Source organism: Bos indicus, chromosome 6 (assembly GCF_029378745.1).
Source record: "Bos indicus isolate NIAB-ARS_2022 breed Sahiwal x Tharparkar chromosome 6, NIAB-ARS_B.indTharparkar_mat_pri_1.0, whole genome shotgun sequence".
Taxonomy (NCBI): domain Eukaryota; kingdom Metazoa; phylum Chordata; class Mammalia; order Artiodactyla; family Bovidae; genus Bos; species Bos indicus.
Genome location: NC_091765.1, coordinates 117907179 through 117933594, shown reverse-complemented (window position 1 = coordinate 117933594; position 26416 = coordinate 117907179). Strand labels below are relative to the sequence as shown.

The 26416-nt window shown below is 53.4% G+C and overlaps 2 protein-coding genes across 10 annotated transcripts in view; one reads left to right on the top strand and one right to left on the bottom strand.

Annotated features, from left to right (window-relative positions):
- Positions 1-18782, bottom strand: part of GAK (cyclin G associated kinase) — a 47877-nt gene extending 29095 nt beyond the window's left edge. The window contains exons 1-7 of one of the 5 annotated variants that reach the window (XM_070791973.1): positions 18542-18782; positions 8079-8140; positions 7346-7405; positions 6329-6443; positions 4187-4329; positions 1517-1642; positions 520-609 (exon numbers count right to left, since the gene is read on the bottom strand). In XM_070791973.1, the coding sequence (XP_070648074.1) occupies positions 520-609; positions 1517-1642; positions 4187-4329; positions 6329-6443; positions 7346-7405; positions 8079-8140; positions 18542-18686 (741 nt within the window). In that variant the 5' untranslated portion in view covers positions 18687-18782. Of the gene's footprint in view, positions 1-519; positions 610-1516; positions 1643-4186; positions 4330-6328; positions 6478-6679; positions 7174-7345; positions 7406-8078; positions 8141-10820; positions 10962-18541 lie in introns of those variants that run through there. The other 4 variants (XM_070791970.1, XM_070791971.1, XM_070791972.1 and 1 more) reach the window with 4 other exon arrangements.
- A 109-nt stretch (positions 18783-18891) lies between these two features.
- The window catches only part of TMEM175 (transmembrane protein 175), a 21280-nt gene continuing 13755 nt past the window's right edge, over positions 18892-26416 (top strand). For 4 of the 5 annotated variants that reach the window (XM_070791978.1, XM_070791977.1, XM_070791976.1 and 1 more), the window contains exon 1: positions 18892-19256. The gene's annotated coding sequence lies outside the window, so the exon portion shown is untranslated. The remainder of the gene's footprint in view (positions 19257-26416) is intronic. The other variant, XM_070791979.1, reaches the window with a different exon arrangement.

The window sequence follows — 26416 nt, the reverse complement described above, 5'->3', positions numbered from 1 at the left end:
CAAGCCCTCATGCTGAACCATGGGATCAGCAGACACCTGCTCAGTCAGGCCCCGCTCAGCGTGCACAGGGCCGCCCTACACCGACGGGACGTGTCTTAGACGACGGGCCTGACCTCCTCCTGAGACCCTGGGCCTCGGGCCCACTCACAGCTCCGGCATCACCAGGTCAGTGCACAGCTGCAAGGCCATCCGGAAGGCCCAGCGCTGGCCACGAAGACTGTGGCTCTGTGAACCCTGGCCGACAAAGGGGCTCGGACCATGTGAGCTCAGGTCCAGGCATGCAGGAATGCCCTGTCTTGGGCTGGGCCTAGGCAACACCGGCCTCCACCCCTCAGCACCCTGCCGTCAGCGCCTGTCCACTAACAGCGTCACAAGGGCCGCAGAAGAGGAGAAAGAACCACCAAAGGAAAGGAAGAGCCAAGAAAGAGGAAGGGAAGCCGAGGGCCGGGCGGCCGCAGCCTCACCCAGGGCCCCGGGGGGCCAGTCAGGCTGCCCAGGGACACAGGCCAGCTACCTTACCCAGATGTCCTGCTTCTCGCCAATCGGAAAGTTTGAGTACAAGTCCACAATTTCCGGCGTCCTGTACATGGGGGTCGTGTTCCTGGTGATCTAGAGAGGAGAATGTGTCAGAGGAAAAGGCACAGGCCCGTCACAGCTGCTGTGGCAATCCCGGGCCACAGGGCCTGGCGCCGGTCAGGAGGCCTGGCCGGGGCGGTCACACAAGGCTCTGCACGGGGGCCCCGGAGCATGCTGAGCACACGGGACCAGCACCATGTACGCGAAGAATCGGCAACCGCGACAGCGCTGCCCAGGGGTCCTCGTGAACCACCGACAGCGGAGGAGGGTGCGTGGTGGGCAGGGGTCGCAAGGCTTCAGGACCTGCTCCAGGCGCTATGACCCAGAGCCCCAGGGCGAGCTACAGACCAGCCCCAGGGCTCACTGCCCACCCGCAGGCAGAGGACGCGTCTGCGGCTCTGAGACGCGGGTGCTCCCCAGGGAGCGCGGTCTCCAGGGAGTGTGCAGAGCGGCGACGGGGAGTAGGCGCTGCCTGCGGTGGCCCTGCCTGTTCGTCTCGAGCTGCTCTCTGCCATTGCGCGTTCTGGGGCCGTGTCTGCGAGCTCGTGCACCCAGCACGAGAGCACAGTGTGAGTATGCAGACGGCCGCCCTGCCTGGGGGCGTCTGTGCCCACTCAGTGGCACCTGCTGTTCACACGGGCTTGAACTCGCCCACCAGTCTCCCGGGGGGCTCCTGTGGTTAGCTGCCAAACCACCCTGAATACAGGTTTTTACGTGATGCTTTAAAGCGCCACATTTGGGATGACTAAAGCCCTGCAGATGGACGGAGGTGATGGTTGCACTTCGACGTGGATGTACGCAGGGCCACTGGACTGCATGCTTAAAAACGGTTACGGTGGGAAATTTTATGCTGCATGCTTTGCTACATCAAGAAAAAAGCAAGGGAAGAGCCAGCCGGGGCAGGCACGGTCAGCGGTGGTGTCCCGGCAGCCACACTCACCTCCTCCTCCACCAGGGCCCGGCGCTGGGCGCTCCAGCTGTAGTCTGGGTAGTGTGAGATGGTCGTGGCACTGCCGAAGTCGCACAGCTTGATGGTCCCCTGGTTACTAAGCAGTAAGTTTTCAACCTACAAAGTTCAGGAGACGGTCTGTGAGGCCGGGCTGCAGGCTGCGCTATGGACAGCACAGAGCCAGGCAGGCAGGGCCCGAAGGGCAGACTGGCCGGGGGTCTTCTGGGCAAAGGGGACACTCCTTTCTGACCAAAATCGGTGTGTGTACCTTAAAATGGGACATTCAGATAAACAAAGTTAAAATCCACCACAGATCAAACATAACCTAGTAATGTAGGATATATACAATAAGAACCCTTAGAAAACTTAAAAAATGAAAAAAATTAACATACCATTTAAAAGTCACCAAACACATTAATAACTGAGAAAGAAACCCGACAGAAAATACAGAGAAGACCTCTTATTCAGAAACTGTGAATAAATGAGACCTTAAATCCGCATCAAACAGGGACCGGGACTCTCCTCCCAAGAGGAGGGCACAGACCTGCCCGCAGCTTGGGCCCCGGGCCCCACCACCAGCCCACTCGCCACGGGGGCTCTCCTCCTCCGCTGCCAGGGAAGAATCAGGAGACCAGCACTCCACGACCCAGGTCAGAGCACCTTTACCAACCCAGCAGCCAGGACGTCTCCAGCCTGTCAGCCCCTCTCTCGGAGCGGGAGTCACGGCAACTTCAACCAGAAGCCGACACTCTGAGCCGAACACTCACAGGCCAGCCTCGCTTCCCTGCGCTTCTCACACAGGCAGGTCTGTGCCAGCCCCGCGTCCTTGAGTCTGAGGCGCCTTTTCCCAACAGCACCTGCTCACTGTGTGTTTGTCTCCGGGTCCCGTCCAATAATCCTTGAAACGCTTCAGATGTCTCGCCGTTATCGTAAGTGTTGTTGGATCTGTGATGTTACTGTGAGACCCACTGAAGGGCTCCAACGACGGTCAGCATTTTCAGCAATCAAGTATTTTTAATTGAAAAGATGGACACTGTCTTTCGGGCATAACGTGCCGCACGTTAACAGACCCCAGAGTAGTAGGAACGTGACTAAGAGGCGCTGGGAACCAGGGTGCCTGCACGGCTCGCTTTGCGGGGTCCCGGCTCGGGAAGAGACACCAAGAGCTGCCAAGAGCCGCGCGGTCCGGGGGACCCGCTCTGGTACAGAGGCCAGGGAGCAGCAAGGTTGGGCACTGAAGACCCTCAGGAGGAGTCGAGACGACTCACACCAAACGTAAGGGACACCTGAGGGAGTGAGAGAGCAGCCACAGGAGTGCGGTCTGCCGGGCCAGCGCAGGCACGGGACTGTCAGACAGGGCACCGGGTCCCCCCGGACGGGGCGAGGCAGGAACCTGCGCCAGGAGCAAAGACGGCCGAACATACACACACCACCAGGGGCCGGCCACGCGCAGGCACAGGGGCCGTAGTGGGGTGTCCATCGCAGAGACAGCCTCCGGCACCCAGGGACGAGGGTGTCCTGGGACAGGGGCCACCACGGTGTGGAGAGGGGGCGCGGAGGGCCAGGCCCAGCACCGAGATGGAAGGGGCTGAAATCATGACGCCGAGCATACAGGCTGTGGGGCTCCACTCGCATGATGGCCGGTGGGACACCAGAACCCCATACTGAAGAGGGCACACAGCCGTGACAGCTGGGGACGCGCACCGGGCCTGACACTCGCACCCGGGGTTCCCGGGTCCTTCCTGCCCCTCCACGGAGCGCTACTCCAAGACCCCCGTGGACACACCACAGGGAGCTCGTGAGGGGGTCCCCACACGGTACCAGCAGCCGTGGACCCAGCACACAGGCACTGAGCAGTCCGCCCCAGGCCGAGCTGTCATCCTTCAAGCTTTTCACCTTCCTGAGCCACAGAGGAGCCCGCCACCTCCCGAGGACCTCCCAGTGCTGGGGCGTTCCCAAGGTTCAAGATGCCCCAAGAGGAAACGGGAAAGCTGGCCACAGGCTGGATGTGCAGGAAGCAAACGGAGGTTCCTGGCAGGAAGGGGCGTATCTGGGGTCTGCTTTTAGCAAGTCGGGCCAGGGAGGGCAGAGGGGGCTGCCGCCACCCTGAGCCGTGGGGAGAGTCGGGCCTGGCTTCGTGGGTGCCGGGTATTGTTAAAGTGAAGCCAGAGACCACGGGAAACACCTGTAGCGTGTTCCACTTAAAAAACACTGTTGTAAGAATATACAAAAACCAACTGATAGACAATAGAAAAAAGGCAAAAGACACCCAGTTACTGAAGAGTAAGGACTCTGATGAGTATAAACACACAAAAGCACACATCGTTAAACCAGAAACCCAGTCATGACCACGAAGCCCCCTCCCCGCCACTGGCGGCACCAGGAGGAAAAGGGCAGCCTCCGTGTGCGCCCAGGCGCACGGCGGCCCCGCAGGAAGCGCTCCCGCTCGGTGCCCAGCAGCAGGCGGGCAGCACGCCTGCCCAGAGCAGCCCAGGGGACGTCACCTCCTCTCGGCTCCACGCAGGGGTTGCGCCCACGACCGTCCAAACCCTCACCCGCAGATGACAGCACCCAGCTGGGGACAGGAGGGCTGCCGGGCAGCGGGGCGCGGGCTGAGCGCGCGGGCCCCACATGCGGCAAGCAGGGCAGGCGGGGCCGCACCTTGAGGTCCCTGTGGATGATGGGCGGCTTCTGTCTGTGCATGTGCTGCACCGCCCGGCACGTCTGGTAGAAGATCTTCAGGACGGTGTCGCACGAGAGCGGACCTTTCGATTCAACTTTTTTTAAAAATTCCACCAGCTGCCCTAAAAGAGAATCAAACTCACATCACCAGGGAACTGCCGAAGCCGAGCGCCCGGGCCTGCTGCCCTCCTGCACCCACCGTGGTGCTGCCCTGCCCTCTGGCCAGCACCCGGTTGGGGTTACAGAGCCCTGGAGGAGAAGTCTGCCCCGCAGCAGCAGAGGCCTCCAACCACGGAGCCTTCGTGATGCAGCCACCACAGGGACCATGACCCGAATGTGCACGTCCTGGCAGACACCTCTGGAGAAATGCCGCTGAGCCTCCTTAGGTAACAGCGGTCCTTGGCTGTTCGCCTGACATCTCAGTGGATACGCCCTCCGTGTGGCACAGAAAGGGTGGCCAGGCTCTGGGCCCCACCCCAGGCTGCCCCCCGAGGGGTCCCCACCTCAAGGCGCTCCTTCCTGTCTGGTACAGCGACCTAAGTCCTGCTGGAACTGGCTGGAGCCCGGGGCCGCTGGCCCTCTCCACAGGGGCTCCCTCCGCAACCATGTGCTGTCCTCGCTGGGCCAGCTTCCCAGGAGCCACACTCACCTGCCTTGGTACCCTGACCCTGCTCTTGCCCCGAGCATCCCAAAGCCTCCTCTGAGAGCCCCGCCTGCACACCCCTGTCCAGGGCCCCAGGCTGCCTCCGCTCCCGGAGGTGACCTCCGCACGTTATGGGACCCCTGGCCCCACTCGACGTGGAACCAAAGGGCAGTACCACACAGCCACAAGGCCCGTGACCGGCACTCTCCCCACCCCCGTGCAACCCCAGTCCCGCCCCCAGGACACCTCCCGGGGGCGCATGTGAACATGCGGGGTGAGGATGCAGCAGGCTTGCAGGCAGCAGCCTGCTTTATAAGCTCACATGTTATGCTGTCTTCAGTTACCAGGCATCTCTCTCTTGCAGGTAAAAGACAGTGATGCCAACCACCAGCTAGGTGAAGAACCAAGTGCCTGACCTGAGCTGAGCACCCATACCGCACTGTGAGCACCCAGGAGCGGTGCCTGCAGCATGGCCAGTGCTGGACAGGGTCCCACACACCAGTCCCCACGGGAGCCCAGGTGCCCGTGCTGCTGGGACAAAAGCACCCTGCACCCCGCGTCCTGGGTTCTCCACCTGGGATGGGGTCCCGGTCCCCTCCATTCAGGGTGGGGATCCTGTACTCCTCCTGTCTGTGGTCCCCAAGACAGCCCCCCAGCAACCACCGCATCCCATTTCTGCTCTTCTTTGCAGAAGGACGCCCACACTCACAGCCCCCGCCCTCGTCCTGGGACACTCCTCTGGGGGCTGCGACCCCTCAGGGTGCCTTCCTCCCTCCCTTCCGGGGAGCCCCCTGCCTCAGTCTCCCCGCTCTCCCCTGGCCTCGCGGCAGCCCCACGCACTACCAGTGGCGGATGGACAAGCAGAGCATCTGGCAGCCCCTGCCCGAGCTCCAGGCCCTCTGGCCAGTCCTCTGCGCCTGCCGGGCCTCAGAAGTGCTGCCCAGCTCCAAGAGCTGTCTTGCCCACACGGGCCCAGCACAGGGCAGAGGTTCAGTGGGGGGATGAGAGGAGCCCGACCTTCCAGGCGGGGACCCTGCTTCTGCCATCAACAGAAGCCTCACCTCTCCTGGGGAGCTGGGCACCACTGCCCGCCCACTTGCCCACTCTGCCCCAAGAAGTTGTGAGAAAGCACCGGCTCCCCGCTGCTATCAGTGGACAGAAGTCTTCCTCTCAGAGCACAGCAAGAGTGACCGCCTTGAGCTGGCGAGGGCGCAGGCCCACCTCTGCGGCCCCGCCTACCCCGCCCACTTCTGGCCACGGCTGCTGGCTGCTTCCTGCTGCCTGACCCCGAGGGCACAGCTGCCCCTCCGCAGCCCCAGCTCTGCTCTCAGCCAGGCACGGGGGTGTGGGGGATGCAGCCACTCAGAGAGCTCCCACCAGACGGAGCCACTCTCTCCCTGACAACCACTGCATCTCCGGAGAGGAGACCCCAGGAGCCATCCCACCTGCTGGGTGGTGCCCAGCCGCAGGCACCTCACCTCTGCAGAGCTCCATGAGCAGCAGGAACTCCGCCTGCCCAGTGTCCGACTCCTCTTTTCCTATCGATGCTGCAGAACAAAACTGGACAATGTTTGGGTGGCCTGAAAGTTTTTTCTGCAGGTGTCTCGTTAAAGGAGAATGCGTAAGTCTGCATGTTTAAAAACAAATATATACATGATATTAAGAGACTGAAGCCAGAACACTAACTCCAACTAAGAACAATTTGAGTGCATGACCACAAAAACAGCATGGGGAGCAGGTGGAAGGCAGCCAGGAGGACAGGAAGACACGGGACACAAGGGAAGGGAAGGTGCTGAAAAAGCCCCCCCGCCCCCCTGCCGGCCACACACCTGGCCAGGGGCTGGGTGGGGTAGTAGGTAGAGGGTGTGGCGCAGGTGAGGCTGAAGGAGGCCACAGGAAGCCCAGCGCGGTGAGGACCCTCAGGCCCGGGGCCTGGCAGGCTCACAGTGGACAGAGCTTCGAGATGGAGAACAGATTCTGACAGCAAAGGGCGAGACCCCAGTTCCAGGGGCACGCATGTGGGAATGGAGAGCCAAGCCAAACAAGCCCGCCGATCCAGGCTCCATGCAAGGACGCCCAGGGCCCCTGCCCTTTGGGAAGGGTGAAGGCACCAGGGGGCTGCTCAGAGGACAACACGGAGCCCACGGGAGCCAGGGCTGGCAGGGAGCTGAGGACAGAACCACTGGCTGGGAGTCGGGCACCACATGAGGTCACTGGGCAAGCGGCAGGGCGGAGGCAGGGAGCTGCCCACCCCCAGCTTGAGACCTCTTGGCAGGAATGACACTACTGCTCCCAATGCTGTACATCTCTTACCATTACTCTCAGAGTAAAGAACAAGGAAGAAAACTCCTTCCTACTAGACACGGGCTACGGGCAAGTCCAATGAAGCAAACACAGAGAGGACGTCACTGGGCAGCGGGCAGCCGAGGGCAGCCACAGCTGGTGGTGGGCCTCCCGGCGGGCCCGGCTCGGGCTCAGTCCCTGGAAAAGGATACCATGAAACACACTTCCTGAATGATGGCTCTGTTCTTCTCCTCTTCGTTGGACAGCAGTCTCTGTAGCGGGAAACAGTGGAGAGGCAGGATTAAGGGCCTCACCTGTCTGCTCTCACCGAGCACAGAGCATCTAAGGGCTGCCCCCGCCTGACTGTGTGTTACCATCTGACCCACAGAGAAACCTGCCAGGTTAGAGGGCCTTAGAAATGGTCCTTTGTGATCCAAGGACGTAAGAAAAACTAAAAGCAGGAGGCTTCTCACCCAACAGGCTGGAGGAAAATGAGAGATGTGGGTCTACTTCGGGGCCCCGGAGTCCGAGTGCGCACCCCAGCCCAGCCGCACCCCAAGACGGCCACTGCTACTGAGGCCAAACAGGCCGCCTGAGAGTCTCAGGACAGACCACGGGGCGCATGCAGCAGCCCACCCGAGAGTCCGGCTCACAGACCCACTGTGCACGTGCCACTTCACACGGCTGCTTTCACACGCCTGGTATGCCTGGAACCCTTACTCTGGCAGCTCTGACTCCCCTCCTCTGGCCTCCCCAAAGCTGAAACCCACAGCTTTCAAGTCCTCTGAGACTGCAGAAGAAACAAGTGTAACAAACAGACCCAGACTGTAAAAAAGAAACATCAACTAAAGGGGTGGGGATAAACCTCTGGAAACAGTGTCACTTAAGAGATTTATTTCCTTTAAAACACAGGAAAACCCACAAAACCTTTGTCCCCTTTATTACCTTCAATGCATACTCTCTGCCACTTCCCAGATCTTGAGCTTCATACACAAATGCAAACCCTCCTGAAAATTAGAAAAACAGATATCAGGTTTATTTAACATTTAGCTTTAAAAATACCTTGACTGAGAAAGGTACAAACTGGACTGTGGCCAGCAGCCTGTGTCCCGCCGTGATGGCAGCCCTGGCTTACGTGACCGCCTTCTACACACCCTGTTCACAGGCAGAGACCAGGGCAAGAAAATCAACACAGTCGACGCCAGTTCTCTGGAAACAAGTGCCTCGTGTCACACACGCGTGGAGGAGACGACTCCTGACAGAAGGTTAACTCCACGTAAAACAAAACGTTAGCAAACCAAACCCAACGACGACAAGGAAGGGTGACACGTCACAACCAAGCGCAGTGGGTCTGACCGGCGCCTCCCACCGCTTCTAGTCCGAGTTCTCCGTCTTTTCTGGCTTCCTACAGGGAGGGATTCACCACGCAACTTAAAACTCTCAGCAAACGGGAGCAGAAGTACAGTGCCTCAGCCTGCTGAGGGCATCTCTGGAAGCCCCTCCGCGAACACCACACTCAGGGTGGGGGCCTGACGCTTCCCTCCAAGACCAGGGCAAGGCAGGCATCAGGACTGTCCTCACCACTGCCATTCAGTACCACGCTGGAAGCGCTGGCCAGTGCGATCAGGCGAGAGAAGAGATAAAAGGCATCCAGACTGAAAAGAGACAACAAACAATGTGACTGTCTACGTAGACAAGCTGATACCTACTCCTTCCAGCTACTATCAGTAATAACTGAGTTTAGAAAGGTTGTGGGATGTAAAAAAAAGTCAACCATTTTGACAAACCCTACGTTAGCCAAACAGTATGATCCATAAATGAAAAATATGATAAATGGACTTCATTAAAGATGGGTTTTTACTGGTTTTTGGAAACACTGTTGAGAGCTTGAAAAGATAAGTCCCTAACTGGACTTTGCAAATCACACATCTGGCAAAGGACCTCTATCCAGAAAATATACAGAAAATCCAAAGTTCAGTTCAACAGCCTTTTAAGGGGCAAAATATATGAAAAGACGCTCAACCAAGATAAACAGACGGCCAGTAACCACATGAAAAAACGTCATTATCCACCAGGGATAAGCACATTTAAACCACAAGGGCACTACAATACACCTATTAGAGCATCTAGAAATTGTAAAACCAACCTACCAGATACTGATTGAGGTGTGGAGCAACTGCATGCTTATACAGTGCCCACAGGAATTCAGAACGGTATCAGGATTTTGGAAGACACTTTGCAGGGTTCTTCAAAAGCTAAACACACACCAACTCTACAGCTCGGCCATCACATTGTGAGTCTTTACCCACGAAAAATAAAGGCACACGTCCTCACGAAGACTCGTACATGCATGTTCATAGCAGCCCCAGCGGGAACAACCTGTGTCCGTCAACGGCGAGTGGATGGAGCGGCCGTCCTCACGTGGCTGGATGCGCTGCTGCTCACACGCAGCAGCAGGACTGCGAGCAGCCGCACTGAGGAGCGGCAGGCAGGAAAGGAGCACGCACGCAACTTCACGCACGGGAGGCCGAGTGAGCAGAGCAACCACAGTAGCAGAGAGCAGAGGAGCAGTGGCCCGGGGGGAGGAACCGCGGGGGTGCTGGCTTTGCTCACCACCTTCACAGTGACAGCTGTAGACGCACACGCACACACACTTATGCACACACACAGAACATACAGTGCTGTGACATGCGTGCAGTCACTCTGTCACTTTTATTTCAACACAGGTGCTAGAACATGAAGTAAGTCCATATAAAAACAGATGAAAAGAAATAAATGAAAATCCAGAAAACAGAAACAGGAAGACAGATGGCTTCCACTGGCGAATTCTATCTAACATCTAAGTGAAGGAAGTACAGCAACCTTCCACGAAGTCTGTGCCAAGAGGGGAGAACAGTTCCCAGAGTCTTTTTTGAGGCAGAGAAAACAATACGCACACAATTACAGATCAAAATCACTCATTAACAGAGAAACCAGAAACGATCAGAAAACACTAGGAGTAACTGCAGCAAGGACAGTATGCTATGGCCACCCAGGAGTGCAAGGCTAACAGTCACTGTGTACACACTGTGGTACACACACCGTGGTACACACACTATGATACACACTCTGTGTACACACTGTACACAGGGAGGGCAGGCACCTCGACAGACACCGAGAAAGCTTCCGCCCACATGCAAAACGCCGTCATGATCCTTCAAAACAGTAACATTTTAAAAAATGTTCATATAACTAGGAATTGAAGCAGAAACTTCTTCAATCTAAGAAATGGCAACCACGAAAAACTAAGAGCTAACACAGGACTGAAAGGTCCTCTCTCAGATCCAGAACAAAGCAAGGGTTTCTCCTGTTCTCAGAACTGTAATACATTTCATCGGTGAGCCTAACAGTGCAAAAAAGCTAGAAAAATAAAGAACGGAAGAGCTAAGACTGCTTTTACTTGCAGATGGTAAGACTGTGCAGCAAACACTCCCAAGGACTCCACCAGAAACGCCCAGGACAGAAGGGCGACCTCCGCTGCAGCCAGACCGACACCACCGCGCCTCCTCAGCCACCAGGCCCACGACTGCCCGGGCCACGCCCTGACCACAGCCCTGCACGGCCTGGCCCGACTGGCCCTCACCTCACTCCCCTGACTCGCCCCGCACGCCCCCCACACCGTTTCTCCTCCCCAGCATCCTCTGATACCTGGTTCTATCTGGATACTTCTTCACTGTCTCTCCCACTAGGCTGTGAGCTCGAAGCACAAATGTTGTCCAAGTTGTCGGCATCTCCATCACAGGCACCCAGGACAGTGTCTGGTGGGTAACCAGAACAGTGTGCTGAGCAAACCAGATCACTACGACAAACTCTTCAGAGATGAAAACACAGTCACTTACATTTAACACCCCACAGCAAGATTACGCACGGTGTGAACGCAGCACACGCAGCGGAAGTACAAAGACGAGCAGGAAGGGCGTGCACTAGTTCACGGCGCTGGCTGCCTCTAGAGAGAGACAGAAACGCAGCGGGGGCAGGGAGTCAGCGGAGCCTTTACAGCATCTGTGCTGCTTCACTGTCTAGAAAAGCTCTGGAACCAAAGATGACCTTTTTAAAGTTGCTGGTGGTGGTTAAGTCGTGTCCGACTCTTTGAACCCCACAGGCTGTAGCCCGCCAGGCTCCTCTGTCCGTGGGATTCTCCAGGCAAGAACACTGGAGTGGGTCGCCATTTCCTTCTCCAGGGGATCTTTCCCACCCAGGAATCGAACCCGGGTCTCCCACATTGCAGGCAGATTCTTTATCAACTGGGTTACGAGGAATCCATTTTCAAACTAGTGTTTATTAATCCTGGAGCAGGGACAAAGGCGTCTGCTCTGTTGTTGCTCTTTCTACTTTTCTGCATTTAAAACATTTTTCCTAACAAAAAAAAAGTTCAAATTTTGTATAGCTGCAGTACTGAAGGCTGTGTGGTACTGGTGGAGGCAAAGACCGCAGATCAATGGACAAACGAGAAAAGCCCTGGAAACGGAGCCACACAAATATGCCCAAATTGCAAAAGCAGTTTCCGAAGGACGGTATTTTCAACTGGACGACTCCAGGCAAAATAAAGAGCTTCATGTAAATAAAAATCTTATTTTTATCACACTATCGTGTAAATAAAAACCTTACATGATAACTCAGAGCATAAAGTCTCAAACCACGAGACAGCACCGGAGAGAATCCTGGAGATGCACAGCTCAGCAAAGTTTTCAGACCAGGCAGCGAGAGCAGGATTCAGGAGGGAAAAGCGACAGAACAGACTTCATCAAAGTTAGAGCCTCTGAACCACAACAGACCCTGTTCAGACGCCAGAGACAAGCAGCCTGAGAGGAAACACTTGGCAACCACACTGGACAGAGGACTCAAGAAGCTCTCAAAATTCAACAATGAAAGATGACTGGAAAAGAGGCAGAGGACACAGAGACATTTCACCTGTGAGCGCGGGCAGGCGGAAATAAGCAAAGCATAAGCGTTTAGGGAAACGCAGACTAAAGCCTCAATGAGACGTCACTACACACCTGCCAGAATGACCACCAAACACAACACGAAACGCTGGCAGGGACGCAGAGAAACGGATCCCTTTTCGCAGCAGACTCAACTGCGTCCCCCCAGAAGTCACGAGTTGAAGCCCTAACCCCAACGTGGCTGTATCTGGAGACAGGGTGTGCAGGGAGGTGACTGGCGTTCAATGAGGTCAGAAGGTGGGGTCCCGATGCAACAGGACTGGGGTCCTGAGAGTAAGGGGAGTGAGAACAGCCAAGGGGAGAGAGCTCCCAGGCGCCTGCCCGCTCCCTGACCTCAGGCTGCAGCCTGCGGCAGCCGAGCACAGGCAGGCGCCCCTGCTCCAACGGGCGAGTGCAGACAGCGTGGAGCTCTGCAGACAGCGCAGAGCTCTACAGACAGGCAGGCAGCTCTCTAAAAACGAGGTGCCAACTACCACGTGACCAGCCCCTGCGCACCTATTCCAGAAAGATGAACACAGCCACACAGTGACCTGCACGTGGATGCTTACAGCAGCTTTATTTCAAATAATCAAAAAACCTGGAAACAACGCAGATGCCCTTCAGTGGGAGAAAAGTTGAGCGAACTATGGTGTATCCACACCATGGACTGCTCTGCAGAGACAAAATAAGTTAGGACATAGCAACGTGGACGGTCCCCCGAGAATCCTACGGGGTGAAAGAAGCCAGTTCTGAGAGGCTGCACGTGACCCTGTTTACACAGAACTCTCCAGAGGACAAAGGACAGAGGGGGCAGGCCGACGCTCTCCAGGGGTCCACAGGGATCCCCATGGGGACGGACACTTCAAATCCTGGCTGTAACCACAGTTTTTCTAGACACTGCCACCAGGCAGTGTGCCTAGACCTGTCTGCATCTTTTCTTTCAACTCCACGTAAGTCTACAATGACCTCAAAAGGAAAAGTTTTTAAAAAATAGAAACACTAGCACATAAGACACATAAAGGGATACCGTGCTGGGCACCGCTGAGAGGGCTGTGACTGGGTACGTTCCGGACGAAGCACAAGCTGGAGTCAAGACTGCCGGGAGAAACATCAATAACCTCAGATATGCAGGTGACACCACCCTCATGGCAGAAAGTGAAGCGGAACTAAAGAGCCTCTTGATGGAGGTGAAAGAGGAGAGTGAAAAAGCTGGCTTAAAGCTCAACATTCAGAAAACTAAGATCAGGGCATCCAGTCCCATCACTTCATGGCAAATAAATGGGGAAACAGTGGAAACAGTAAAAGACTTTATTTTTTGGGGCTCCAAAATCACTGCAGATGACGACTGCAGCCATGAAATTAAAAGACGCTTCCTCCTTGAGAAAAAAGCTATGACCAACCTAGACAGCATATTAAAAAGCACAGACATTACTTTGCTGACCAAGGTCCATCCAGTCAAAGCTATGGTTTTTCCAGTAGTCATGTATGGATGTGAGAGTTGGACTATAAAGAAAGGTAAGAATTGATGCTTTTGAACTGTGGTTGGAGAGGACTCTTCAGAGTCCCCTGGACTACAAAGAGTTCCAACCAGTCAATCCTGAAGGAAATCAGCCCTGAATACTCACTGGAAGGGCTGATGCTGAGCTGAAGCTCCAACACTTTGGCCATCTGATGTGAAGAACTGCCTCACTGGAAAAGACCCTGATGCTGGGAAAGATGGAAGGCAGGAGGAGAAGGGGACAACAGAGGATGAGATGGTTGGATGGCATCACCGACTCAATGGACATGAGTCTGAGTAAACTCCAGGAGTCGGTGATGGACAGGAAGGCCTGGAGTGCTGCAGTCCATGGGGTCGCAAACAGTCGGACACGACTGAGCAACTGAACTGATGTTCTGGAATCAGGAAACAGCTTACCTTCTCTTCCCCACACACGTGTGTGTCTCTGTGTATGTGTGTTATATAAAAACCGGACTTGGATCTAGAATACATACTCCCAGGTTTATCCATGAGTAGTCATGAAATTCTCATTATACCACAGTTAAAAAAAAAAAAAATACTCCCACAACTCCTGCCCGCCCCCAAAAAATGGAAAAAAGATTTTAAGAAACATTTCACACACAAAAAGATACACAAGTGGCTAATTATTGGGTGAAAAAATGTTCAACATAGTGCCATGGAGAGGATGCAGATTCAGCCACTGCACGCCCCGGAGAACGGGTATAATCAGGACAATCACACACTGGGGAGGCCGCGGGGCAGGAGGTGGCAGAGCCCCAGCGGACAGCGTGTGGCTGTTTCACGTAAAGTCAACCCTCCATCCGACTAGAAGCCCACAACCCACTCCTGGGCATTTTACACAAAAGAACGGAAAACACGTGCACGCGAGCGCACAGTGGACTGTCCTCGCAAGCTCCATTTACGCCAGTCCCAGGCAGGAAACACACCAAGGTCCACAGTGGGAGAGGGAACCGAGCTCCAGACTCTCGAGGCCGCCACGGCCCACACCGAGAGGCCGAAGCCACCCGCACCGCCTGCTCTGCGGGGGCCACCGGCTTCCTCCATCCACTGGAGCCTCAGGCTCCCCTGCCACTGGGCACCCTGCCGCCTACGCCAACTGTCTTGCTGTATCTCAGTGTTCGCTGAACCCAGGACGGGCAAGGTGTGAGCAGGGAAGCTGGAAGAAAAGTCCAGGAGCGGCAGGAACAAGAGACACGTTTATTCTCTCTGGGCTGGCCTCAGTGCAGACGCAAGGGCTTTTCAGGTGGGGCTTATATATGCTTATAATCCAAAAGGAGCCCGTGGCCAAACGGGTGCATCGTGACACACGTATCGTGACGCGTGTGTGCACCTCCTTACGTGATCCCGGCTGCTGTATAACCACGTATTTACAAAACATGGGGCGAGAGGCTGACCCCACCATCCTGGCTAAGTTTAAGTTGCTCTTTCCCTACACCAGCTAAAATGAGGAGGGGGGGGCGGGTGGAATCTGGGAGGGCCTCCGAGGCGGCAGGTGACCGTCCCTCCCACAGCACAGGGTCACAGACAGGGGCCAGGGGAGGTGGGGCCCGCTGGTGGGACAGCGAGCCCCAGGCCGGGTGGCGCCGCAGCACGGGAAGCAGGTCAGGTGACCTTGACACGCTTTCTCAGCACTGCTGCTGAGAAGCAGACACTTCCATAGAGCAGAATTCCAAGAGCCCCACCACACACACGCTCATCACCCCCCTGCAGGGATGCAGGGATAGGCACGCTCACGCAGACAGGGGGCCCTGGAGGGGAGCAGGCCCAGAGAGCAGGAGGAGGAGCGCGCCTCCCCGCGGAGTCCCGCCCAGGGTGACCTCCCTGGCCCCCAGGCGTCTGCAGACGTGTGCTGGGGAAGGACCGCAGGCCTCGCGGCGCAGCGGCCTCTGCACGGGGCTCCCGGCCGCCCCCAGCGACCCCGCGCCAGCAGCTGCTTTTACCAGGAGTTCCTCTGGACACCACTTCCTGCAGGACACACCTGAGACGGACCCACGCCTTCCCTCGGACCAAAGCCTCTCGTGGGCTCCCGCCCGACTCTACCGTCGCCCCTGGTGGCCTGGCAAGTTCCCAACAGCCCTGAGCTCAGCACCGCCACTGTGACCACCCCACGCAGCCAGGACCCCACAAGTGCTGCCGTGGGGGTCACTACTGTTTTATGCTGGGCACTATCGCCACAATTAAAGGCTGACCTTAAAGCCACCAACATGACAGGGGTAGGGCCAGCTGAGAGGGACACGAGACGGGGGCCACTGCATCCTGAGGGCCACAAGTGGCCGCCTGGGCCCACAGCCCTGCGGTGGAGACCTGGCTGTGTGCTCTGCAAGGTCTAGGGAAGAAACATCCACTTGGAACCCTCCCTGGCAGAGAAGGGTCCCCGCACTCAGGCCTCCAGGTCCAGTGTCAAGGACAAAGACAGAGGGATGACAAGACCCCAGCGTTCAAGCGAGAAGACAAGAGCTACAAGACTGGTGAGCTATGGGGCTCAGGGCTCAGTCACGCTTCCCAAGAGGAAAGGGGGGGTCCACAGGGCCCGCCACGCCCCCCAGGCACCACACGGCAGGGCCCTGCAGAGGGCCAATCCTCTCCATCACACCCAGCTCAGTCCACAGCACACACCACCCCCGTGCCCTCCTGCAGTCAGGACAGGCCCCGTGGATGCCCCTCATCGCTCAGCGGCGCCCGTGACGCCGCGGACGCGCAGGAGTGTGCCTGTGTGTGTGTCAGTCGCTCAGTCGCGTCCGACCCTCTGTGACCCCGTGGACTATAGCTCACCAGGCTCCTCTGTCCACAGAATTCTCCAGGCAAGAACACTGGAGTGGACTGCCATTCCCTCCTCCAGGGGATCTTCCTGACCCAGGGATCGAACCTGGGCCTCCTGCACTGTGAGCAGATTCTTTACGGTCTGAGCCACCAGAAAAGCCCATTTGTTCTTAAAAAGTGAAAATTTAGAACAAACTCTGAAAAGCTATCTAGCTCCACAGTTCTACCCAGCAACCCATTTCAGGCCATCAACTGCAAAAGCTACGAAAACCCATGTTCTCCCTAAATCATTCGAGAGCAAAACCTGATGAGAAACTCAGCTGGGGCAACCCTGACATGAACTGATATGAGGCTATTTGAAGACCTAATTATACATCAGCTTGGCTCAGAGGGTAAAGCGTTTGCCCGCAACACAGGAGACCTGGGTTCGATCCCTGGGTCGAGAAGACATAATGGAGAAGGAAAAGGCAACCCACTCCAGTACTCTTGCCTGGAAAATCATTTGAGAGCAAAACCTGATGAGAAACTCAGCTGGGGCAACCCTGACATGAACTGATATGAGGCTATTTAAAGACCTAATTACCCCACAGTGAGAATACTTACTTAATTACAGGAGTGTTAAACATGAGTACATTTGATGGCGCGATTGTTTCCCAACTCTCAGCGCTGTATCCCAGGACCTACAGGCTACATTCTGCCTTTCTAGAACCTGAAACATTCTGCCACTGTCCACACAGGTGCCCAGGAGTCTTGAGGTGCCCTCTCCGTGTTTATGGAAGAAGCCCACGCCCTCAGGCTGCTATTGTATGTGAAGGACTTCAGACAGGTCTCCTACTGGCCCAGTTCAGAAACAGCTTCACGAGCCTCACAAGCCCTAGGCTACCACTCCAGCTTAAGGGCAGGAAATCCACGGCTCCTGACCTGCTGGGAGAACGAAGCAACAAGTGCTGCACAGCCAGGGCACTCGCTCTCCCAGTTCTTCATCCTGGGGGTCAAGCCACCAGCAGGACTTCCTCTCTCCCTGAGCCACCTCCCCAACCCTCCCCCAGGCCCCCTCCTCCGCCAGCCCTGCACCTGAGCCCACTGTCTACCCACCAGGGTAGACACTTTGTTGACCTCTGGTCATCAGAGCGTGTGTCTCACCCGAACTTCCACAAGGTATAAACCATGTACTGTGCACTGTGAATTTCTTAAAGAATCAAAACACTTGCCTGGTGTTTTCAGAATAAATGAACTGATGGGGGGCGGGGGGGGACACTTCTCATTACTAGATACACTGGCCTCTGCTTCGAAAAGAAGAGCCTGAGGTTTTCTCACCCAGTCACACCCAAAATCTGTTTCTGACAGTGGAGAAGTACTGTGTGGTGGTGCTCTGGCCTTAGTGCCACCTGAGGACTTTAGGAAGGAGGTCCCCAGAACAGTCAGCACTCCCCAGCTCAAACTGAGCACAGGTGGCAGGAAGGCTGCGAAATCAGGGGGGTACCTCCGGCTTCAGCACCGGCCCCAAAGCCACGCGTTCAGCTGCTAAGTGCCACGGCTAAGGGAATCTTCCTGGCCAGACAAAGGAGCAAAATCTGGCCGAGGGAGCAGGGCTGTGCCAACAGGGGTGAGAAACTCTGCGTGAAGTAAAGAGGACATTCAGGAAGCCAGAGAGGGCACGCGGAAGTACCAAAGACGGCCCTGCCCGGCCTGCCAAGCAAGGTCCGCAGCGGTCACACCTGTTGGCTCGTCCTGTGGAAACTCGCCTGGGGTCTCAGACGGAGGTCGGGGAGAGGAACGCTCAGGGGCGAAGAGGCAGCGCGGCTGGCGGACACCGCACAGTGTGTACCCGCACCTGAGGAGGCCAGGACTACAGCCACCCACGCCCGAGCTCCTGGCAGCCAGGGGGCCGGCCCTGCGTCCGCCGACCCACCGTGGCCCTCGGAGCGAGAGGGGCCACGGCTTCGCCTGCCCCCGCCGCACCGCCCGCCTGCAGACTCCAGCCTCCAGCCGCGGGGGTCCCGCCCGCCGGGCCAGCCTCCGCCCGGGCCGGGGGTCGGCCCACACCCGCCGGCGGGACTGCCACGGCCCGGCCCGGCCCGACCCCGAGCCTCCGACACGGAAGTGCCCGACCAGCGGCCGGCCTCCTCCCCCGCAGTCGCCGCCCGACCGGCCGCGGCCGCCCTCACCTTCGGCCAGGACCCGGCGCACCCGCAGCCGCAGCTCGCCCATCTCCACCGTCTGCCCCACGAAGTCCGTCTGGTCGCGGCCGGCCGCGCCCCCCAGGGAGCCCGGGCCCGCCAGGAAGTCGAGCGCGGACTGCAGCAGCGACATGGCGGCGGCCCGCGGCGGGCGCCGGCCCGAGGGCTCGGGGTCCGCGCGCGTCCGGGTCCGCTCGGCAACCGCCGCTCGCGAGCCGCACCAGCTTCCGCCCGACGCCGCGACGCAGGCGCGGGGGGCGCGACCCGCCCGGAAGAGCGCCGGCGCAGCACTTCCGCCGCGCCGGGGCCGCGCGTGCGCGGCGCCGCGGCCTCAGCGGACTTCCGGGTCACGCGCCTGCGGACCTCGGTGGGGCTTCCGGGTCGCGCGCCTGCTGGTTGAGGCGCCCGACCCTCGGAGGTCTCGCCCCCGGCCTGGCGCGCCCAACCGTCCCCGCTTGGCCGTTTCCGCGGAAGCTGGCGCTCGGGAGTTCCCGGGGCCTGGCTGCGCAGCGGGAGCTGCGGGCTGTGTTCGCGGAGCGCCAGGGCGCTGGCAATGTCCATCTTTTTTAGTTGCTCCCACTAAAGACCTGAAAAGCTCAGTTTTAGAAACCGAGATTGGTAGCTTCTGTAGAAAAAAGTCAGATCTGGCGGCACTGGACCCAGACTCCCGGGTGTCACCCACCACCTAGAGCTGCCCCCGCAGGTAAGACAGCATCGCTCGCCTGGCCCCTGGGCCGCTTCCTGGTCCCGGCGCGGGGCCCTGGAGCCGGATCCCCAGACAGCATCGTCACCCGCCCGGAGCTTCACAGAGATCTCTCTCCAGACAGGCTAGTGTGTGTTATCCTTGTAATAAAGCAGGTTAGTGCGTACAGGGCTTTACTGCTTGCCACATCCTTTTATAAGTGTTCGCCTTAGTGACCCTGGAGCATCTCGGAGAACTCCCACCCCACCCCACCCCGCCTTTGAGGTGACAAAACGGGCTCCGCAGTGGCATTACACGGCCAGCTGGCCGGGGTCTGCTGGGTACAGTTAGTGATCCAGCTTGAAGTCCACACAAGTCACACGACTTCTCCAGCCAGTGTTCGCCTGCTAAATGGAATACAAGGGTTGGGGGCTCAGGAAGGAGTCAGGCTGTGTTTGGGTGTCCCTAGCATATAGATGGCAGCTGAAGAGAGCCCTGAGGGGGACACGGTGGTTTTAGAAAGAGGATGCGGTCCTCAGAGGGGAGGAACAGCCAAGGAAGCAGGAATAAAACTAAGAGCATTGCATCCCAGGGCCACAGGAAGACGGGGGGAAGGAAGGGAGGGTAATGAGAAGTGACACATACCCCTTTAAAAGTAGGGAAAAGAGTGAAAGCTGTATGTTGGACTTAGCAACAATGAGATCTTTGGTGACCTTGCCAAGAATAACATTGTTTCATTGCAAAGCTCCCTTTAACCTAAGGAGAGGAGTATAGAAAGGAAGACAGATGGTAAGTGGAGGTAACTCAGTGCCTTGGTGTGGAGAGTTGAAGCTGGAGTGATGGTGGGGACTGGGGCAGCCTCCAGCCGCTAGCAGGGGCGGGGCAGGTGCCCAGGGGTCCCGTAGAAGGTGGGAGGGGATGATGTCCAGAGCATAGGGAAGCATTTGCTTTGGAAAATTGCTTCTCCTCGTAAAAGGAAATGGAGGAAGGTGTAGTACCTTTGTATGTCTGTTGGAATTAAAGTGAAGGAATTCTCTAATGACTTCTCTTCTTACTGTGAATAAGCAGAAGAAAACATCCACTGAAATTGAGAAGGGAGCTAAGATTGAAACAGTGCGAAAAAGATCTAAAGTAGCTTTTGTGGGAGACCTAGTGAATCACAGAGGAAAGCATGATGTTGCCCAGGGTGTGTTTGAGTTCAGAGGATGTGGGTTGTGCTGGTGTAACCTACAACCAGGTGCAGATTTCTAGACAGTGTGACTCCCTTGGGGACGAGAGTTTGTTCAGACTTTGTATTTCATGTTGCTGGAGCGCTTTTGATACTCATGCTGCCTGAGGAGCTGCAGTAGCACCATCTTAATCCAGTTCTGTGTCTCTGGACCACATCCCTCCTGGACTCGTAGCCCTGTGTTCTGAGGCGGCTCACCTCACATATGCACGCCTAAGGCTGCGTGCACAGTCTTTGTCACCAAACCTGTCCCTCTAATAGATTTCATAACAAAGACTACAATCAGAAGTTAGAAAGATTTAATAATGATGAATGGGTAAATTCATCAGAAGATGTAACAATCCTCAACAGTTCTGTCTCTGATAATAAAACTTCAAAATACATGAAGCAAAAACTAGTAGTTCTGCAAGGAGAGAGAGACAAACCCGCAGCTGTAGTTGGAAATTTCAATACTACTTTCTCAGGTAATGACAGAACAAATACCCAGAAAATGACCAAGGATGTGGCAGAGTTGAGTGATACCATCAACCAACTGGATTTAATGGGCATTTGTAGGATACACATTATCAAATATATAAGCAACATTTACCAAGATGTTTCATGTTCTGGGCAAATATGTTCCCTGACTACTATGGAATAAGCTAGAAATTAATAGCATGTATCTGGAAAATCATCCAAATATTTAAAAACCTGTTGACTCACTTGTACATTACCCATATATTAAAGGAGAAATCAAAAGGGAAATTAAAATTGTACACTGAACGGAAAAAATGAAAATGCAGCATTTCAAAAGTTGTCTCAAGTCATTCATCTTAATAAACTAGAGAACTAAGAGTGAATGAAACTCTTAAGTACAAAAAGGGAAATGATAAGTATTAGAGCAGAAATAAAGGACAATAGAGAAAAATCAACGAGACCAAAAGCTAATTCTTTGAGATGATAAATAAAATGAGTAACTTCTGCCAGGTTGAACAAGGGGAAAAAAGACTGACAATGTCATGAGTGAGCACGATGATGTCGTTGCTAAACGGGTAATCAGAGAACACGAACAACTTTCTGCCGATAAATGCAATCACTTGTACCAAGGGAACAAATTCCTTGGAAGACAGTGCTAAAACTCACTCCAGAAGAAATAGAAAAACCAGTATAGCCCTATAACTATTAAAGCATTGAATTTATAGTTTAAAACTTTTCCTCAAAGAAAACTCCATACCTAGATGGCTTTCCTGGGAATTCCACCAAACTAAAGAAGAAATATTACCAATTTTCTAGGGGTTCTTTAAACTGAAGGAAATGTTTGCCATCTCAATCTATAAGGATAGCATTATTCTAATGCCAAAATTTGACACAGACATTACAACAAAAAAAAATTGCAGACTAGTATTCTCATGCCAGAAATAAAAATTTTTATAAAACATTTTTTAGCAAACTGAATGCAACACTATATAAAAAGGATAATACAACGTTGACCAAGTGAAGTTCATCTTAGGAATGCAAAGTTGGCTTAATGTTCAAAAATGGATTAATGTAATTTACACTATTACAATGAAGAAGGAGACCAAATGGGTTTCCAAATCTCATCTCGAGATTTAGGGACTTCTTTCTGGCTATGATGGTAAGGAATCTCTGCAATTCAGGAGACCCTGGTTTGATCCTAGGTCAGGAAGATTCCCCTGGAGAAGGAAATGGCAACCCACTCCAGTATTCTTGCCTGGATAATTCCACGGACAGAGGAGCCTGGCAAGCTACAGTCCATGGGGTTCAAAGAGTCGGACACGACTGAGCAATTAACACACACAAGACACAGGAAAAGCATCTGATGGGGACTTCCCTGGTTATCCAGTGGTTACGACTCCATGCCATCACTGCAGGGGGTGCAGGGTCAATCCCACATGCCGTGTGGCCAAAAAAAAAATTTTTTTTAAGCATTTGACAAAATTCAGCATCCATTCCTGATTTTTTTAAAGAAAAAAACACTGTCGGCAAGCTAGGAGTAAAATGAAGCTTTTTCAGCATGATAAGGACATCTATGAAATATCTATAGCTGACATAATGGAATGATGAAAGACTGAGGAGCAAGTATTCAACATTATACTAGAAACTTTAGCCAGTGTAATGAGACAAGAAATTAAAGCTTCCAGGTTGGAAAGGAATAAGTAAGATGTTTATTTGAAGATAACATGATCGTCCACGTCAGACTTTCCTCACCTTGGGCACGGACATTGTGGACCAGATAGTGGGTTGAGGAGGGATGTTTCCAGCGCACCATAGGGCCTTTGGCAGCACCTCTCTCTCAGCCCCCTGGATACCAGTAACGCACCACTGTCACAGCCAAAATTGTCTCCAGGCACTGCAAATGTCCCTTAAGGGGAAACTGCCCTCAGTTGAGAGTCACTACTCTAGGTGAAAAATATCCATGGAAACTACAAAAAGAGCTACTAGAACTGATGGTTTTAGCAGAGTTATAGAATATAAGGTTAATAAACAAAAAAGTTCTATTTCCAAATAGCTAGCAACAAATACTGGAAGTTGAAATTAGAAAAAACACTATTTACAATAGTGTCAACAGATATTAAATTTTGAAGATAATCTGTAATAGAGATGGAAGATTTATAACTGAAAACTAGGCAACTTTGCTCTGAAAACCCTTAATAAGTGGAAAGTTACACAGTATTCATTAATTTAGAAAATTCAGTATTGTTAGGACATCAAATCAATCTACACATTCAATGTCATCCCAGTTAAAATCCTATCATATGTCTTTAATTGACACATTTTAAAATTCATTTGGAACAGCAGAGAGCTAGAATAGCCAAAGCAAGTTTGAACAAGGACAAATTTTTATGACTTACACTATGTAACTTCAGTTCTTGTAAAAGTACAGTAATCTAAATAGTGTGGTTTTGCTGTAAAGATACATAAGTAGATCAGTGGACCCACAAGTATAAATATAGTCAGTTGATTTTGAATAAAGGTAATTAATTGGAGAAAGGATAGTCTTTTCAACAAATGATGCTGGAAAAATTGGATATCCATGTTTAAAAAAAGACTTAATCCATACCTTGCATCATATACAGAAAAAAACCCATAAAACTTCTAGAAAGCCACCCGTGAGAGTTTCTAATATGGCACCAAAGAACAAGCCGTAAAAAAGTAGATAAACAACAAAAATGAAGAACAAGAGTCGATAAACAGGACTTCACCAGACTTAGGGACCTCACAGTGTATATTGCAGACGTGCTTCAGCAGGTGAGTGCATGAACTGGTACACAGATAAAACAGTATCATGCAAGGATAAAAAGAAAGGAGCCAGAAGCCACAAAAAAGACACAGAGGACCTCAGAAGCACACCACCAGGTGAAAGGAGCCACTCTGAAAGCACCACGTACTGTGGATTCCAGCTCCACAATGTTCTGGAAAAGGCAAGACTGAAGACAAGTGAAGACATCGGTGGTTGCCAGGGTTTTGGGGTGGGGAGGGATGAATAGAGGCAGCACACGGGGGTCTTAGGGCTTGAAGCCCTTTCGTGTGACGCTGTGACAGTGAACACAGGCGTGCACTTGTCAACACCCTTAAAGCTACAACACAATGATGTGTCCATGTTGGCTCATCACCTGAGCCACGCTAACGTCGGATGTTAATGACGGGGACAGTCGGGGAGGGGGACTGGTGACTGAGAGTTCTCTGCACTTTCCCTTCAGTTATTCTGCAGACTCAAAACTGCTTTGAAAAGCAGTCTGTCGACCTGAATGTGTATGTGCGTCCGTGCTCAGTCGTGTTTGACTCTGACCCTGTGGGCTGTAGCCCGCCAGGCTGCTCTGTCCATGGGATTTCCCAGGCAGGAATACCGGAGTGGGTTGCCATTTCCTTCTCCAGGGGATCTTCCTCACCAAGGGATAGAACCTGAATCTCTTGTGTCTCCTGCATTGGCAGTGGATTCTTTACCATTGAGCCACCTGGGAAGCTCTAAATACATACGTATATGTACGTATACACATACATACACATATACATGAGAGAGAGAATGAAAAGGCAGCCCACTCTGGGAGAAAATATCTGATAATGCACTTGTATGTGGAATACAATGTGTATATATATATATATAGAAAAGTACATGAGCCCTGCACACTCTTCACAGCAATTTCCACACTCGTGAAGGAGCTGAAATGCTCTTTGTGACTTAGTCCTGGCTTACTTCAGGTGCACCTCCCAGTCTGAGGAAGTGGAAATCCCAGAAGTGGAATTACTGGATCCTATATTAATCCTCCTGGCATCTGGTCCCATCACTTCATGGCAGATAGATGGGGAAAAAGTGGAAACAGTGACAGATTTTATTTTCTTGGGCTCCAAAATCATTGCAGATGGTGACTGCAGCCATGAAAGTAAAAGATGTTTGCTCCTTGGAAGAAAGGAAAGGAAAGTGAAGTCGCTCAGTCGTGTCCGACGCTTTGCGACTCCATGGGCTGTAGCCTACCATGCTCCTCTGTCCATGGGATTTTCCAGGCAAGAGTACTGGTGTGGGTTGCCATTTCCTTCTCCAGAGGATCTTTCTGATCCAGGGATCAAACCTGGGTCTCCCGCATTGTAGGCAGACGCTTTACTGTCTGAGCCACCAGCTATGACAAATCTAGACAGCGTATTAAAAAGCAGACAACTCACTCCAGTATTCTTGTCTGAGAAATCCATGGACAGAGGAGCCTGGCATGATAATAAATATACATTGTAAGTATTAAAAAAAAAAAAGCAGAGACATCACTTTACCAACAAAGGTCTATATAGTCAAAGCTATGGTTTTTCCAGTAGTATGTATAGATGTGAGAGTTGGACATAAAGAAGACCGAGAGCTGAAAAATTGATGCTTTCGAACTGTGGTGCTGATGAAGACTCTTGAGAGTTCCTTGGACAGCAAGGAGATCCAACCAGTCAATCCTAAAGGAAATCAGCCCTAAATGTTCATTAGAAGGACTGAAGCTGAAGCTCCAGTACTCTGGCCACCTGATGCAAAGAACCAGTTCACAGGAAAAGATCCTGATGTTGGGAAAGATTGAGGGCAAGAAGAGAAAGGGGCGACAGAGGATGAGATGGTTGGATGGCATCACTGACTCAGTGGACGTGAGTTTGAACAAACTTAGAGAATTAGTGAAGAATAGGAGCCTGGCATGCTGCAGTCCATGAGGTTGCAGAGTCAGACATGACTTGGTGACTGAACAACAACAATGTTAATTCTCTGTTTAAAATTTTGAGAAACCTCTGTCCTATTTTCCGCAACAGCTACACTGTGTATGTTCCCACCAGCAGTGCACTAAGCTGCTGTTTTCTCCAAGTTCTCACTAAAAGTCGCTGCTGTCCTTCATTTATCTGTGTGATAGCCATCCTAGGGGTGAATGTCTTGTGGTTTTGATTTGCTTTTCTCAATACAATCAAATGATGTTGAACATCTTTTGATGTGTTTATTGGCCGATGGAATATCTTCTTTGGAGAAATGTCTTGTCACATCCTTTGCCTGTTTTTTGAGTTGGGCTGTCTTTTTACTGCTGTAAACAGAACTCTATTTATATTTTGGATGCTAGAGTCTTACCAGATACATAATATGCACATATTTTCTCCCATTCTGCGGGTTGTCTCTTTCTTCATAGTGGCCTTTAAGCACCAAAGTCGCGATTCTGACGAGCTCCAGTTTATGATTGTTGTTGTTTGTGCTTTCGGTGTTACATTTAAGAATTCTTTGCAGAGTGTGAGGCCATGCAGATGTTCTCCAATGTCTTAGCTCTTACATTTAGGCATTCGATCCACTTTTAGTTAATTTTTGTATGTGGCATGAGGTAATACCCAAATTCATTCTTTTGTGTGTGGATATCCAGTTGTCTCAGCAATATTTGTTTAAAAGACTGTTCTTTCCCCATTGAATGGTCATGACACACTTATTGCAAGTCAGTGGAGTGTGAACATAATG